At 42.0% G+C, this 15,291-nt stretch overlaps 1 protein-coding gene across 1 annotated transcript in view; it reads left to right on the top strand.

The window, feature by feature from the left end:
* The window catches only part of LOC122795584, a 484,904-nt gene that overhangs the window by 368,911 nt on the left and 100,702 nt on the right, over positions 1-15,291 (top strand). Inside the window, exon 6 of the mRNA XM_044063834.1 lies at positions 7,853-8,017. Within this exon, the coding sequence (XP_043919769.1) occupies positions 7,853-8,017 (165 nt within the window). The remainder of the gene's footprint in view (positions 1-7,852; positions 8,018-15,291) is intronic.

The following is a 15,291-nucleotide window of genomic DNA, read 5'->3' as shown; positions in this document are numbered from 1 at the left end:
GGCCCTCATCAGGTCCATAATTGAGTACAATGCTTCCTTCTGCATGTACCTAACCAGCCACTTAACAACAACTGGAGAGCCCCAGAGGTTTCTCACTAAAAAATGCAAAGAGTAAGACACATATCTTATGCTGACTGACTAAAAGCCCTATCCCAATAGTCTGTCTCATATAGTTTATTGAGAGGTGATTTATGCCTGACCTACAAGGCATTCTGTGATCTAGCCCTGATGAAAATTTTACATATTCACAAGAAAAATTCTACAAGGGTTCCATGGACCTGAACCTTATTTGTGACTCTAACAGAATTTGCTGGAGAGACTGATTCATATACCAAAGGCTACCTCACCTACAGAATAAACTTCCCATCTTCATAAAATAAAGCCCATTTTTCACTCTCTTTAAAAATAATTTGGATAAGTGGATGGGGAACCATAAATTCACTCCTGGGGAACTGCACATGTCTCTTATGGACAGAAGCAGTCTGTAAAATGACTCAGGGCTCCAGCACCCAAAGGTCCACTGTCACAATACTACCCCATCCCATATCTGGAGAATTGAGATATAAAATAGTCATATCCTGGATATTATTGGCTAAGTTTGTAAAGGCTGCTGCGCCATTAGCCTAGTAATCAACTATGAACCTATGATAGCATCATTAATCATGGCCAGAGATACCGTACTCCAGTTATGCAGCCAGTTAGGAGTTATGGTCAATTATCTAAAGTCAAGTCTACAACCTGTTCAGACATTAGAATTCATAGGTTGCTACTTGGATACTGCCAGTCAAATTGCCGAGTTCCCAAGTTCCAGAGTGATCAGCCTTTGATCCCAGGCAGTATTGGCGCTTGCCCTTTCAAAGCCTCCAGTTCATGTGATCTTGAAACTCCGAGGTCACATGGCAGGTTCAGTAGGGTTGGTCCCTTTAGCAAGGTACTATATGAGGGCTGTACAGTAGACTCTTGCAGTACAGTAGCCATTTTTGATGCACTCATTCGACTTCCCAGTAAGACTGACAAAGGTGTGTCACGATCAGATTTGATGGAGGTGTGATGCCCGTGCACTGGCCCAGCAATCAAGGAGCCTCAATCCTCACGACTAACACCAGTGAGGGGCATCCATATAGGGAAAGGATAATAAATACACACACAGTAAAGTAAAATTTCCCTTAAGAGCACAGAAATATCACAGATTTCATCTGCCTTGCGGCTATGCTCACAAAACTTTTTCTTATACGTTTTTGGTGTTTAAACAGTTCTTAACCATAGTATAATTAAAACAGTCACCGTCAAACATTTTAAACAGCACAGTTGCAGCTTTACCATGGTGTAAGGAGGTCAGAAACTGTACCCAGAGCCTTTGGTCTACATCATACTGTTTACATACCCTCTCAAACATATGAATGAAACTGTCAAAATTATCCCCCTCTTTAAACTGTGGAAGAAATTTACTGACCTTTTGTGCTTCTGGGGTACAGTTACTCCCTTCCCCATTACCTCCATGACTCTGGCAAAGAGTCAGCATCTCCATCTCATGCTGCCTCTGCCTCTCATTTTCCTCAGCTTTCAGGCATAGCAGTTTCTCATTCTCCTCAGCCTGTAGACATCTCAGTCTCTCAGCTGCTTCTATTTCCAAAGGCCTGGCCTCCCACTCAAGTCTCTTTAGCTCCAGATGGATTTTTAAGTCCTCCACTGCCAGTCTGATAGTCCTTCTGGTTGCTGTTTACTGATGTATCTGTGACCAAAGCTGCAGTCATGTCTGCCTTAGTCAGGTTTCCATGCACCAGTCCCCTAGCCTGGCACAACTCAGCCAGCTGGCTCCTTGTCAGCTTTTTGTACTCCTCTGCTGACATGCTGCCTCTCTCTCCCTAACTAACTAAGCTAACAAAAGAAATAAAACAATTGTGATCTGAACTCTTGAGTATTCACTGCGTGGCTGATTTAAAGTACAAAACACCTTCAGTGATCACTGTACATAAGCTACAGGAATTCACTCTACCCACACCACAATTAATATGTGACGCCCGTGCACTGGCCCAGCAATCAAGGAACCTCAGTCCTCACCACTAACACTAGTGAGGGGTGTCCATATAGGGAAAGGATAATAAATACACACACACAGTAGAGTACAGTTTCCCTTAAGAGCACACAGAGATCATAGTCAGTCTGGGGCTGGTTTCTTCCTTTCTCTCCAGGTCCCCAATAAGACTCCCCACTGGCACAGTTATAGGGTCCAGATCTCAGCCTAGTGGGCAAGCTAAGGCCTCCAGCAACGTCTCTGTCCAACCAGTGCTTCTTGTCCCTGCCCAAATAGCTGACACACACACACTTTGAGATAAGAGTTTATACAACCACACAGACACTCCTGGGAAAGGCTGCCACAGGTTCCCCAACTGTGCCCCTTTTACCCAGACTGTATGGTAGAAATCACTGCCACCACCCAGCTAATATTTATCAGCTACTCAAAGGCCCTTATGAAAGGGTGTCCAATTATACTGTGCAATATTATTATCCAAATAGTAAGTGCAACCAAACAGTCAAGAGTTATTTGGAGTGACTTGGTACAGTATCACTGTATACATGCAAGCTTAAATTATATATGCACAAAATAGCCACAATTGAAAGGTTTAAAAATATTTAATAATAAATAATAAAAACACAAGAAAATACTTCTTACCACACAGTGCTAGTCAAGAGTTCAGAGATCACAGAGAAATACTTAAAATAATACAGTAGAAAAGTTCTGACATCAACACAGAAAAACACTTAGTGTAATCTTCCTAATTCCTAGCTATTTCTAAGAGAAAACACAGTTCTAAAATCCTACTTACATACAGACACAGGCAGAGTGGTGTGTTGGATGTTCTGAAGACAAATGCTCAAATGCTGTAATTCTTTCTGTCCTTAAATTGATAACACAGTACCACTGAGTCATTTCAGATTACATTATTTCTTTCTGGTTCCCAGGCTAACAGACTGTCAGAGGTTAATAGCCCTTTTGATCTTGCAATTGGTCAGGAACCATAGCAATAAAAGAAATTATACATGCAAATTCTACCCATTAACTCTGACCTTAAAACAACAGGCAGAATGCCTTTATCTAGACATCTCGGCTCCGAGTTTTGACATCAAAGAATGTACTTAAAAGCTTTGTTACAGCAGAGTGCACTGTTGTTACATTTTTGCAGTTCCACATTTAACACCATTTTTCCCATTTAAGAGAACAAGCCTGTGGCTTATATTAATATTTACAAATAGAATTATCTACAAAATTCTATCTGGCTAGGCTGGCAGCCTTTGCCTATCTTCACAGGAGGTTACACTCTCCCTTAGTGACCAGTGGGAGACCATTTGTTCTTCTCCTCCCTGTGACCACCGTCACCATGGATGCTTTCCTTCTTGGAGGGGGGGGAGGCATTTTGAAAGGAGGACAGTTCAAGGGTCCTGTTCTACTTTAGCGGCCAACATTCACATTAATGTTCTGTAGATGAAGGATGTCCTTCTTGCATTGCAGGCCTTACAGGACACCCCCCCCCCAGCTGTGTGATTTCAGCACAAACAGGCAATATGTCTGTTGTCTGGTATCTCAACAAACAAGGGAGACATATTCTTATCCTCTTTATCAATAGAACATGAAGATTTGGCAGTAGGAGATTTCATCTCCACAGTTTCTGTTTGAAGTGCAGATCCTGGAAATGTCAAACATTCTGTCCAACAGCTTGAGCAAGAACATTCTTGTTCCTCACAGGTGGTCTCTGAACTTAAGAGTGTCAACTCGGATCATCCGGCAATGAGGTACTATGTGTTGCGACCTCTTTGCCTTCCCTTCCAACACTAAGTGCAGCAGCTATTATGCCGTAGTCTAGTCTCTCCTCAAGGGCAGTCAGACAGAGACACTCTTCTCTATGCTTGGCCCTCAGGCTCCTGTTTTCTTATGCCCCAGTTCCTTTGATTGTCAAATTTCTCCAAAAGGCAACCCTTTGCAGGGCAAGAGAGGACCTCATAGGTCCCTTCTGACCTCATCATGCGTGGTTCCCCTTTCTGTGACCTCTTCTGCAGTACACCCCCCGGTTCTGGATCCCATTCAGGATTTTATTTCTCATTCACTGAGTCTGGATCCCCCAGTCTGCCGTTCCTTAAGCTAACCATATGGTTTCTCCAGTTCTTTTGATTGCCAGAAATCCCAAGCTTTCTGATAGTGATGTGCATATCTTGTCATCACCCCAAAAAGCTTTGTACTAGGAACATGCATTCCAGTAAATGGTGATGCTTTGTAGCATGGGTGGAATCTTGAGGATTTGATCCCTTTTCTGCTACTTTGGAATCAATTCTGGATTTTCTTGCTGTGTTGTTTTATTCAGGCTCTGGGGGGGGTGTATGATTAGGGTGCAGTTTGCAGCTATTTGTAATTTTCATGTTAGAAGGGAGAATGTTCCCTTGCTTATCTAGAGATTTTCAAGGCTTTTCTAAGTTATCTTTTTGTTGTGACCACCTATTTGGGATCCAGTCCCTCCCTGTGATTTGCCTTTCATGTTGCAAGTCCTTGCAGGACCTCCTTTTCAAATTTGTGCTACTTCAGACTTGAAGCTGTCTTGGAAAACCTTGTTTTTGGTGCTGCCACCTCTGCTAAACTCTTGATTGTTCTCCTCATTGCCTGCTGTTTCATAAAGATAAGGTTTCTGTCTGCATTAATTGTTCTTTTCTGCCCCGGTGGCCTCTGAGAGAAATCTCTATAGTTCTATTCACCTATCTGTGCTTTTCCTGAATTTTTTGAACAAGGGTGAATACTTACTGCATTGTTTGGATGTGCGTAGACAACTGTGATTTTTACCTGGCAGGACAAAGACCTTTAGAAAATCCAATCAGCTGTTTGTTTCCATCTTGAGATCCAGGTTGGGCAGACCTGTGTTGAATGTGACTTCATCCAAGTGGCTGTCAGACTGCATCTCTTTCACTTATGCATTGAGAGGCAAGACCCTGCCCAACAAACCCAAGGGTCTTTCTACTAGAGCTATGGCTACTTCTATGGCTTTCTTTTCCAGAACATCCTTGGACAAGGTTTGTGTAGTGGCTACATGGGTAAGCCATTACACCTTTGTTTCTCATTACAAGCTGGATGTTTAGTAGGGCTCCTTTGACTACACCATATTGTCTAATATCCTTCCTTAGTTCCTCCCAAGGATTTTTTTATGGCTGGGGACTCAGTCCCATAGGTTGAAGCCAGGCAGAGAAGATGACATTGGATATGAAAGTTATGTACTTACCATAACAATAGATCTGTGTTGTCTGCCTCCATCTGGTTCAACCCCACCACCACCTTTTTTGTTTTGTGAGCATCTTTATCTAAGATGACCATGTGGGGGAGATTTCCTTTCTCCTTTTCCTTGGAGTCTTTTGTCCTCTTCCTTTATGGGAGAAGTATAGTTTAGAGCTTTTTTAAGATGGGGCAAACTTGATCTAAGAGGTTATTTGAGGAGTGGTGATTTGTGACTAAGGGAGGCAGAGTCTGGTGAGTTGAAGTCTTAAGGATTTGGCTGGCATCGGATCTGATAACTCCTAGGTTGAACCAGTTGGAGACAGACAGCACTGATCTATCATTGTGGTAGGTACGTAACTTTCATTTTTGTTACATCACTTGAAGTAACTCCTCCATTCCTTGGAATGCTGCTAATCTGTAACAGTAAAGCAGTCCTTCACAAAGTAAAGTCAGTTCAGAGTATTTTATGACAGTAAACATAAATGGCAGGGCTTTGTTTCCAGAGTAAAACAAACTGCAAAGCAAGAATGCTTCATTCATTTTGTACTTGAAGAATGTTAAAATTATTGCTTTTCCAGTATGCAATGGTGTTTCTTGAAATATCATATGAATAGAGTTGTAACAAACTTCCAAGTGGAATATCATATACTCTTCAGAGCCTAGTTGGACTAACAACATAGTTAATGCCACACACAGACAGGAGTGTAAAAAACTGGATCAGTACAGGAAAAATATATTGCTCACTATCCATTAACTTTTAGTATTGTAACATTTTGAATGTCAGCTGTCTCTCATAATTTCTCTGTCCATAGTTCACAAAAATATCTCTGCTATTGCTATCTGTGCAGTGTCACAGTACTCAGTTGCACATCTTTGATATTCTGTAATTCAGAGATAAGATCACATTGAGCAACATATCTTTAATGGCTCATTATCATGTCTAAATCTAACACTAGTGCAAGTTACACCAAACATCTGTAGTGCTCACCTGCACAAATGCAGTTGTACAGGCACTTTCAAACACATGCACACAGACTCATACATACATACCAGTGCAAATGGACATTCACAAAGGCATCCAGACAGTCACCCACACACACACACACACACACACACACATACACACACACACACACACACAAAACCTTGCAGTACATACCTCTCACAGTGCTACCGGCACCAGTTCTTGAATGGGTGTATGCTGTAAAAAGACGGTGTACACTTTTTCTAATTTTTTGCCCAGATAGTAGAGATATTCTCTGACTCATTCTATCATGCTGAGCAGATGCCAGTGGGAAAGCATATGGCTACTTAGCATTAGCTGCACTCCCATACTGTTGCATTTGCATAGAACTTCACACACAAGATGACTGGGGTGCAGGCCATCCAGTGTTTTTGAGCTTCTGCAACAGTACAGTAGTCTCTGAATCGTTCAAGCCTGATGCACTGTGCAAATATGTGAATGGGATCACACAGTGCATGAGGCTTTTCTGATTCCCTGGTTCAGGTTTGTACTTGCCAACTGCTTTATACTTCCTTATTTTACTGACTACACATCTTTAACTACTACAGTTAACAGTTCAACTTCAGTGAAAATCCATATTTTACCTTCACAAATCCTTTTTTTTTATTTGACCAGCTTTGCTGTCCATTTTTTAATTGTCTTTTTGCTTAGAAACTAAAGCTGGATACTAGGTTTCATCAGTATGATGTTATTAGAAGTAATATTATTGTATATTGATTTTCTTGTACTTTTATTTTAGAGAGAAGATGTGCTTGGTTGGAATTGTCAAATGCACAAGAATCTAGTACTGTATATGAAACTGGCAGATAACAGCATTTTAACTGTATGTAGCTGTGGTCGATTTTGATTTGGGCATTTAAATAGTGCCTTTAAAACCGGTGTTAAACATAAATACTGAGATTAAAATATTTGTTGATAAAGAACAAAAGACTGTCAGAACAATTTTGAGGCATTTAATGTTTTGTTGAAGACAAATATCACAAATAAGAATCCAGTAGACCTGTTCCCCAGAAATGGACTGGTTGTTCAGTGCTACCAGCAGCTATTCTGACAATCTCCTCTATTCGTTCTCCTCCAAATCCTGCTGTTAGGACATGAGATCCATAAAAAGAACCATAGATACCCACATTTCAGGTGATAACCCTTCCTTTACATTAAGCCAGTTGCTTTCATGTAATTTCTGGTACAGATTATTATATGGTATCTGTAAAAGTATGACTGTGATACAGCTCTTCCATGATAGATGGACTGTTAGGATTGTTGTTCCACATAGAAAGTAATCCATGGCTTATACAGAAAATGGGCAGAATATTTAATGGAAATGGAATCCCACTTCCCAGCATATTTTGACACTGACCTGCTCCCTTATTTATTTCACAATGTTATCCTATGATCCTGGTCCATCCTGCTATACGTTTTTGCATTATTTATTTTAGGTTTGCATTATTTATTTTAGGTGAAATTTTCAGTACTGCCAAGCGCCACCAGGCCTCCCAGGTGTAGGTGTAGCAAATCATTGCCACTTTGGTTAGTTCTTCTCAGGCACTGAGCATCTTCCCTTTTGTTTGGTTTAGGTATCTGAATCAGCATGGCCAGGTACAAATACTCATGATGCCATACAGCAGGCTCCCTGGACGAAGCCAAGAACTACCTCCAACCTTCTAATTACAGAATCTGTGTGCTGTAATGAGCCACCACCAAGTATCAACAACAATAGCAGTGGAGATCCCACTTTAAAGGTAAGCACAATTTGGTACACTGCAGCAGCAAGCTTTAAATAAGATAATTGTGTCCTGTTAATTTGTGTTTTATGTGCACTCTCTGTACATGCTGTACAAATTCAAATTCTGATGAGTCACTAAGCCAGAACAGTGTTCTCACCTCACTACTAAAAACAGGTATTCATAGCCACTAGGCCTTTACAGAACATCCATCATAACTGAGCAGTAGAACTAAAAACACCATTCACTTTACCACCTCCTTCTCACTCAGTGTCTCATTTTAATCCTTTCAGCCAACACAATGATTCTTCATTAATATCCAGCTTGTCATCTTAATAAAAAAAGCCAAATTGCCTAACTCTAGAAGTCAAAAATGCAATTGGGAAAATGTATCCTTCTACACATTCTGGAACATAGTCTTCTGAGAAAAGTGGTCACATACTAGCAATCCTAGATCATCTTATTCTCGGGGTTGCTGGCTGCCTTTTAAAGAAAAGTTTGATCTTGCCCTCAGTGTGCTTATCTTTAAATTTCCATCACTGATAGTACTCAAGACTTGCACCACCCTGTCTCATATTAAAATTTTACATGAATTTATATATTAATTACTGAAGGCACAATCAGTCATTGCTTCCACAGAAATATCTTACAACAGGGCTTCCTTCTCTTAGAAATTAATCTGGAAGAATTTCCAGCTGAATTTACAGAGTCATCCCTTCCAGACTTTTAGGTTCAAACTCCTTCAGTATTTTAAAACAAAGAGAACCATGTAATTGTCATACTTGGTTTTATGCCTGTTAACATATTCCTTTGCACTTCATTTGGCCTTCACCTGTTGGCATTATACTGTTTATTAACTGCTTATGCAGGTTACTGGTCATTCTAACCTCTTCTCGTATAAGCATCCTCTAGCCTCATTGTTCACCCCTCCCACCAAATAACCCCTTCTGTTCTACACTTCTGCTTATCCCCATTTTTAATCACTATATCCCCTTGTGTATATATGTTCAGTGTTGTCACTATATCCCCTTGTGTATATATGTTCAGTGTTGTCACTATATCCCCTTGTGTATATATGCTCAGTGTTGTCACTATATCCCCTTGTGTAAATATGTTCAGGTTGTCACTTTAACCTTCCATTGTAAGTATAATTGCTGTTTTGGTTGGTTCTCAGTTTTAACTCTTTGAAATTATAGTTGACGTTCTAGATGACTCATTACAAGTATTAAAACACTGAGTGTTGACATAAACTAAATTAAGTGGAAACTGGAGAATGAATAAAGAAATGAATGGTTCACCTTATATGTATTAGTTGTTTTATGGATTTCACCTCATTACCACCAGACTTGCTTTTATTATGTATGTAGTGCATGGAGCGAGGTGATTATGCTCCAGTATCCAGGAAAAGACAAATCAGTTAAATGTGACTGTAGCGTGAGACCCAATCTTAAATGTTAAGCAGCTCCTGTTTAACTTGTTAATGACTGGTCTTGCTGTAGGCAAACAAATCTTCCTGTACTGACTGGCAAATGTCAGCGACACTTTGTTTCTCCCTGCTATCTGTGTCTGTAATGGGTCCCTGACTTCCTTTTGATAAGCTTAGAAAATTACTAGAATAACAAGATTTGTGGTTGCCTGCAGTTTCTGAAGGATACAAAGTCTGAAATGCAAATGTATGTCATTGTTTAGTGACTTCACTCCTCAGTGATTTGTCTGAAAACAACATATTATATAATGAATTGGCCAAGAATATGAGGCATAAAATCTGGGCAGTCTGTGAAAAAATGGGCAGCTGAGAAGCATAGAAAGTGAGTACAAATATAGGAAACTTAGTTACACTGCCTTTCTGACAGCTCTCGCAAAGTGCTTTATGGTTTTGAAAGCTGACAAAACACCACTTTTTGTGTAGCTAGTAGTACATGGCATAGATAAAGCTCCATGCACTGCAGAGAATTATGATCAGGTGTCTGAACATAACCCTTAATTATGGGTTCTATACATGGATGCCAAGATTCACCCCTTGAGCTTCACTGGATAGATGAATTCCTTGGCATCCATGTCTTGAACACGTAATAAGCAAGTTATGATTGGCTGCCCACTCACCATTCTCTGTATTAAAACATTTACAAGGACTCTGTGATGAGTAAATATATTCCTTTGTTCATAAGTGATGTACTTATATTTATCTGTTTAATTATATTATATATAATATAGTGTGAGTTCTTTTGTGCTTTTGCCTCATGTTGGGGCTGAAAAGGGTCTGGTCTAGATTAGTCTACCAGTCTGGTTAAAAAATGTTTAATAAACAAACCAAACCTTTCTGCTTTTCTCTTCCTTGTACCTCACATTTCTATATGTCCTTATTTAATGTTCTGTATATAATTACTGATTTTACTAAAGCACCATGTTTAGGATGACAGTGGTTTTCTAATGCACACATTGAGGGTACTAACATTGTATGCAGCACCGTGCAATTATTCTGCCAGCTTGCAAGGTGGAGCAGCAGTGTGCAGTAAAGAGCTGCATGTTATTTTTTTTGTTCATGAAACAGAAGGTAGTTATAATAAATCAGCCATTTGTAGAACTGCACGTACTGTACATTTATACCTAAGTAATGTCGTATCATTTGTGACATTTGAATTCTAATATGATGTAGACAGCAATGCATTGTCACTGAACTGCACGCACACACATAACCTGTTACTGTCATACAGTGGATGTTAAAATGACTTCTGCCCAAATGGGCATACCCAGTTAAAATATTCATATTTAGATTTCTGTGGTTATATCAGTCTTAGGAACTATTGTAAATCACCAGGAAAGTTGGATACCACTGAAATCATATGGAACTTTGAAAACCCATACATTTGTTCAGATGCTTTTTAATGAATTATTCCAGTGTCTTGGAAATCATTAAGAAACATGTCTGTCTTCCTAGCGACATTATATGTCCATTGCTTTTCCTCTTTTGTAAAGATAAAACTGAAGCTGAAGTTGAAAAAGTACAGGAATGATTTAGAAGTAGGGGGTTGTCAGTGTATATGAGGCAGTTGCTACAATGCCTCAGTAGGCTCATGTTAACCAGGCTGGTAGGAGAAAAGGAGGGAAACTGACAGGTCATAGTCCAGGAATGATCTTGGACTGGGTAAAAACGTTGAAGAGGGAATAAAACAGGGGAAGGTATTAGTAGGTGTAGACACGAAAAGTTGTGGTTTAGATAATATTTCTAAGGCTAAAGAGCGGGTGTCTGTAACTGTCAATCCCTCTGCGCAGTATTGCGTGATTCTGCGCGATATGAGGCTTAAATCCCGATTGCCTCATGGTTTTGGCATCTTTTCAGACTTGTTGGCTGTTGGTGAAGCATCCAACAAGAGGAGAAAACGCTGAGAGAAGAAAGGAGCCACTTTTGAGATTTTAAGTATTTTTCTTCAGATTATTTGCTAAGTTTTTCTGCATAGCTGCCTACTTTGAGCATTTTCTGGCTTGTTAAACTTGATTTCTGCATTAGTAACTGTATTTAGAGCACAACCTAGAGCTGTTTACTGAATTTCCTGTTTGCACTTATTTTTAAAATTGTTTTTTTCTCAAAACTTGCATTTTATATGTCTCTGGCCTAGCACTCAAGTGTGGGGTCATTTACTGCACTGTTATAACTTGTTGATACTTGTGAACCTCTGCTATCTCTGAAAAAACAAAAAAAAAATCTTGCTTTTTTCCCACTTTTCTGAGATTTAAAAAAGTTCAGTTACAGGCTTGCTGTTCTGAACTGTTTGTAAGTTTCTTGGAGGCCATTTTTTGCTTGGGCTAAAGGGAAGTCTCTCTGTTCATCAGTGGCAGTGATACACATTGAGCAGCCTGCCTGCCCCTGTGGGAGTCGTTACTGACTTGAAACTGTAGTTTTATTGGCCATTTTGGGTCAATTCCTAACTCCTTGATCTTCCTCTCTTAAATCCCTCTTTTGCACGGTTTTGCGCGTTTTTGTGCATGGCGCGGCAACGGGCAGCACCGCCTAGTTGGGTTTGGACTATTCCTGGCTCCACAGGGTCTGCTCTTCACTTTTTCCCTTAGAACTGCTCTATCTCTCAATTTAAATACCATATTTTCATTCTAAGGCCCTTCACTGGTCCAAATAAGTAATCTTACAAGTTAGCACTATTAAACCATAAGCACTACTTACTCTTATACTCTCTGTGATTACCTTGTCCCCTATTGGTCCGTCTTAATTCAGTTTCCCTATATTACGCTAGCATGTCCAGGGGTCAGTCAACGGTTTCCTCTCCGGTCCAGCTGGTGAATCTGGGAATTTTGGGGCAGTGTTGCAACTGTCTCATGTACACGGACAACCCTCTCCTCCTCCAAACAGGTTCAAATATATGTGAGAGATGCAACCATATAGCCAAACTGGAGGCTGAGCTCTCTCATCTCAAAACTGGTGAAACCAGTCAGGAGGAGAAGGTGGCCTCACACAACACAATTCCAGTATCACATGGTCCCACCACATCAGCGAACCAAACACATAAATACACAAAAACATACTCGGAGGCCCTGGATGGAGATCTGCCTAAGCGGCAGAGACCTCCAAGGCAGACATCCAGGCAAGCACTGCCCCAAGGCAGGACATGCGCAGCACATGGCCCACAGAGTCAGTGTGCCGGGCAGCCGCAGCCCTTGAGGCTGAATAACACACCTGATGCTGTTGTAATGGGTGACTCTATTGTCGGACACACTGGCGTCCCACTCACCAGGCTGAATAAGGAGAAGGTCACAGTGAGCTGCCTGTCGGGCGCTGGGATCCGCCACGTGGCGCAAGCACTTGGGTCGCTCCAAGGCAGGTACAGATATGGCTCGGTCATTGTGCATGCTGGTGTGAATGACCTGAGACGTGCCTCCCTGGGCTGCATGGGGGGAGACATGGAGGAGCTCTTTGATCATGTAGCCCGGGCCGGTGTGGCCCTGACCTTGAGCAGCATCTTGCCCTCACCTAGAATGATGCCACAGTACAAAGACAAAATGATCAATTTTAACAATTGGCTAAAATTTTGGTGTCATTCTAAGGGGATCCAGTGTCTGTCAGCCTGGGATGACATGCTCGACAAGCCACGTTGCTTCGCTAGGGACGGCTTGCACCTGTCACCACTGGGCTTTCGGATATTGGCAAAGGCTCTTGCCACCCCCATAGTGCCTTTTTTAGGCAAGGCTCAAAAGTCAAACCCACCTCCATAGACAGCACAAGAAACAAGAAACTAAGGGTAATGCTGCTAGACACCAGAAGTCTTGGCCTCAGGATGCGCACACTGGGGGCTCTCCTCAGTGTGGAGAACATCGATGTCTGTGCAGTGACAGAGGCCTGGTTCAGGGCTCCAGAGAGCACACCAGCACTACCAGGTTATACCTCGTGTCATGCTTTTCGGCCCCAAAGCCTGGACCGAACCACAAAAGGAGGGGGAGTGTCCGTGTTTATGGGGGATATCCACACCTCCAGGTTGGTGGCATTGCACGAAGTATCGGAGACAATCCATGTGCAACTAACAGTGGGAGAGACTGCTTTTCAGTTTATAGCATCCTACAGACCACCCTCTCAAAGTCAGGAATCCCACTCGGCTTTCCTGAGAGCATTGGAGAACATGAGGATCTCTCCAAACGCCATTGTATTGGGCGACTTCAACTGCCCAAGCATGGACTGGGAGCACTACTCAGGCCCCAGCACCTTAGCCCAAAGGTTCCTGGAAATTATAAACTCAAATGCTATGGAGCAACAGGTCGCCACTCCCACAGGAGGGGATAACATACTGGACCTGATCATTACCAACATGGGGACTCTATGCTCCACACCTGAAGTATATCCCTCATTGGTAAGATCAGACCATAAATTAATTTCACTGGATGTCCACATCCCGACCCCACCCCCAGCCCAAAAAACCACAGTGAAAAACTTCTCAAAAGCGAACTTCTCACTTCTCAAAACCGAAGTGGAATCCTTCAAGGACTCAGGGCCAGTGGAAACTATGGCCCAAACTGCAGAATCCTGTATAAACGCATTCTATGGACATCTCCAGGAATGCATGGATCATGCTGTCCCAAACAAAACCAAAACCCAAACATCCAAAGGCAGGCATCCAGTCTGGTGGACCCCAGCCATAAATAAACTGTTCAACAGAAGGAGGAAGATACTACATGATAGAACAAAATCCCTAATAGGGAAGGCATCCCTGATCAGTACTAGCAAAAAATTACAATCCCTCATAAAATCCTCCAAGGCCAGCTTCGAGAGAAAAATTTCTCAGGACACTAAAGACAATCATAAGGCTTTTTTCAGTTATGTTAAGAACCTGAGATGCAACTCCCAGACTTGTTCTGAGTTGATTCTAAACGACAAAAAATACACCGAACCCACAGACATCGCCAATATCCTGGCAGACAGGTTCAGTGCAAACTTCTCCACCCCCTCCCCCCCAAAAAAAGAGCAAGTATCTATCCCGGCAGAGGGCTGCCTCCCAAACATCTCTGATGCTCAGGTGAAGGCTGCCCTCTCCAAAGCAAAAAACACTGCTTCCATGGGACCAGATGGCGTCACGGGTTGCGTCCTACATGAACTCCAAGAAGAACTAATCCCTCAAATAAAACAGCTGTACAGTCTCAGCCTCACTACAGGATATGTGCCCACAGAAATGCGTACAGCAACAGTGGTCCCACTCCACAAAGGTAGAGCCTCCACGGACCCTGGAAACTATCACCCCATAAGCCTGACTAGCTTAGTCTGCAAGGCTATGGAGAGGATCATCATGGAGCTCATAAACAAAGACATTGGGGACCTACAGACACTAGATCCTACCCAGTTCGGCTTTGTCAAGGGCAGATCCTGCCTTTTGAACCTGGTTGACTTCTTCGAAACAGTTACCAAAGCCATAGATGAAGGGAAGGTAGTCCACACAGCCTATCTGGACCTAGCAAAGGCATTTGACACAATACCCCACTCGGGCATCATAGATAAGCTATCCAGCTTAAATATAACCCCCTATGTCACAAGATGGGTCGCAAATGGGCTCAAAGACAGAACCCACAGAGTGAGAGTTGTTGGAGCCATGTCAGACTCGAAACCGGTCACAAGTGGCGTCCCACAAGGTTCTGTCCTGGGACCGCTCTTGTTCGGTATATACTTTTCCGAGGTACAGGCCAACGTGGGAGGACTATGGCTCACCAAGTTCGCAGACGACTGCAAACTAGGCGCCATAATCAACTCTCCAGCTGACACAAACATCCTTCAAAAAGGTCTCACAGAGATGGATAACTGG

This window comes from Protopterus annectens, chromosome 2.part2 (genome assembly GCF_019279795.1).
Source record: "Protopterus annectens isolate FY-2018-M chromosome 2.part2, PAN1.0, whole genome shotgun sequence".
NCBI lineage: Eukaryota > Metazoa > Chordata > Ceratodontiformes > Protopteridae > Protopterus > Protopterus annectens.
Note: the sequence above shows the minus strand (reverse complement) of the source record. Positions and strands in the feature narration are given on the sequence as shown.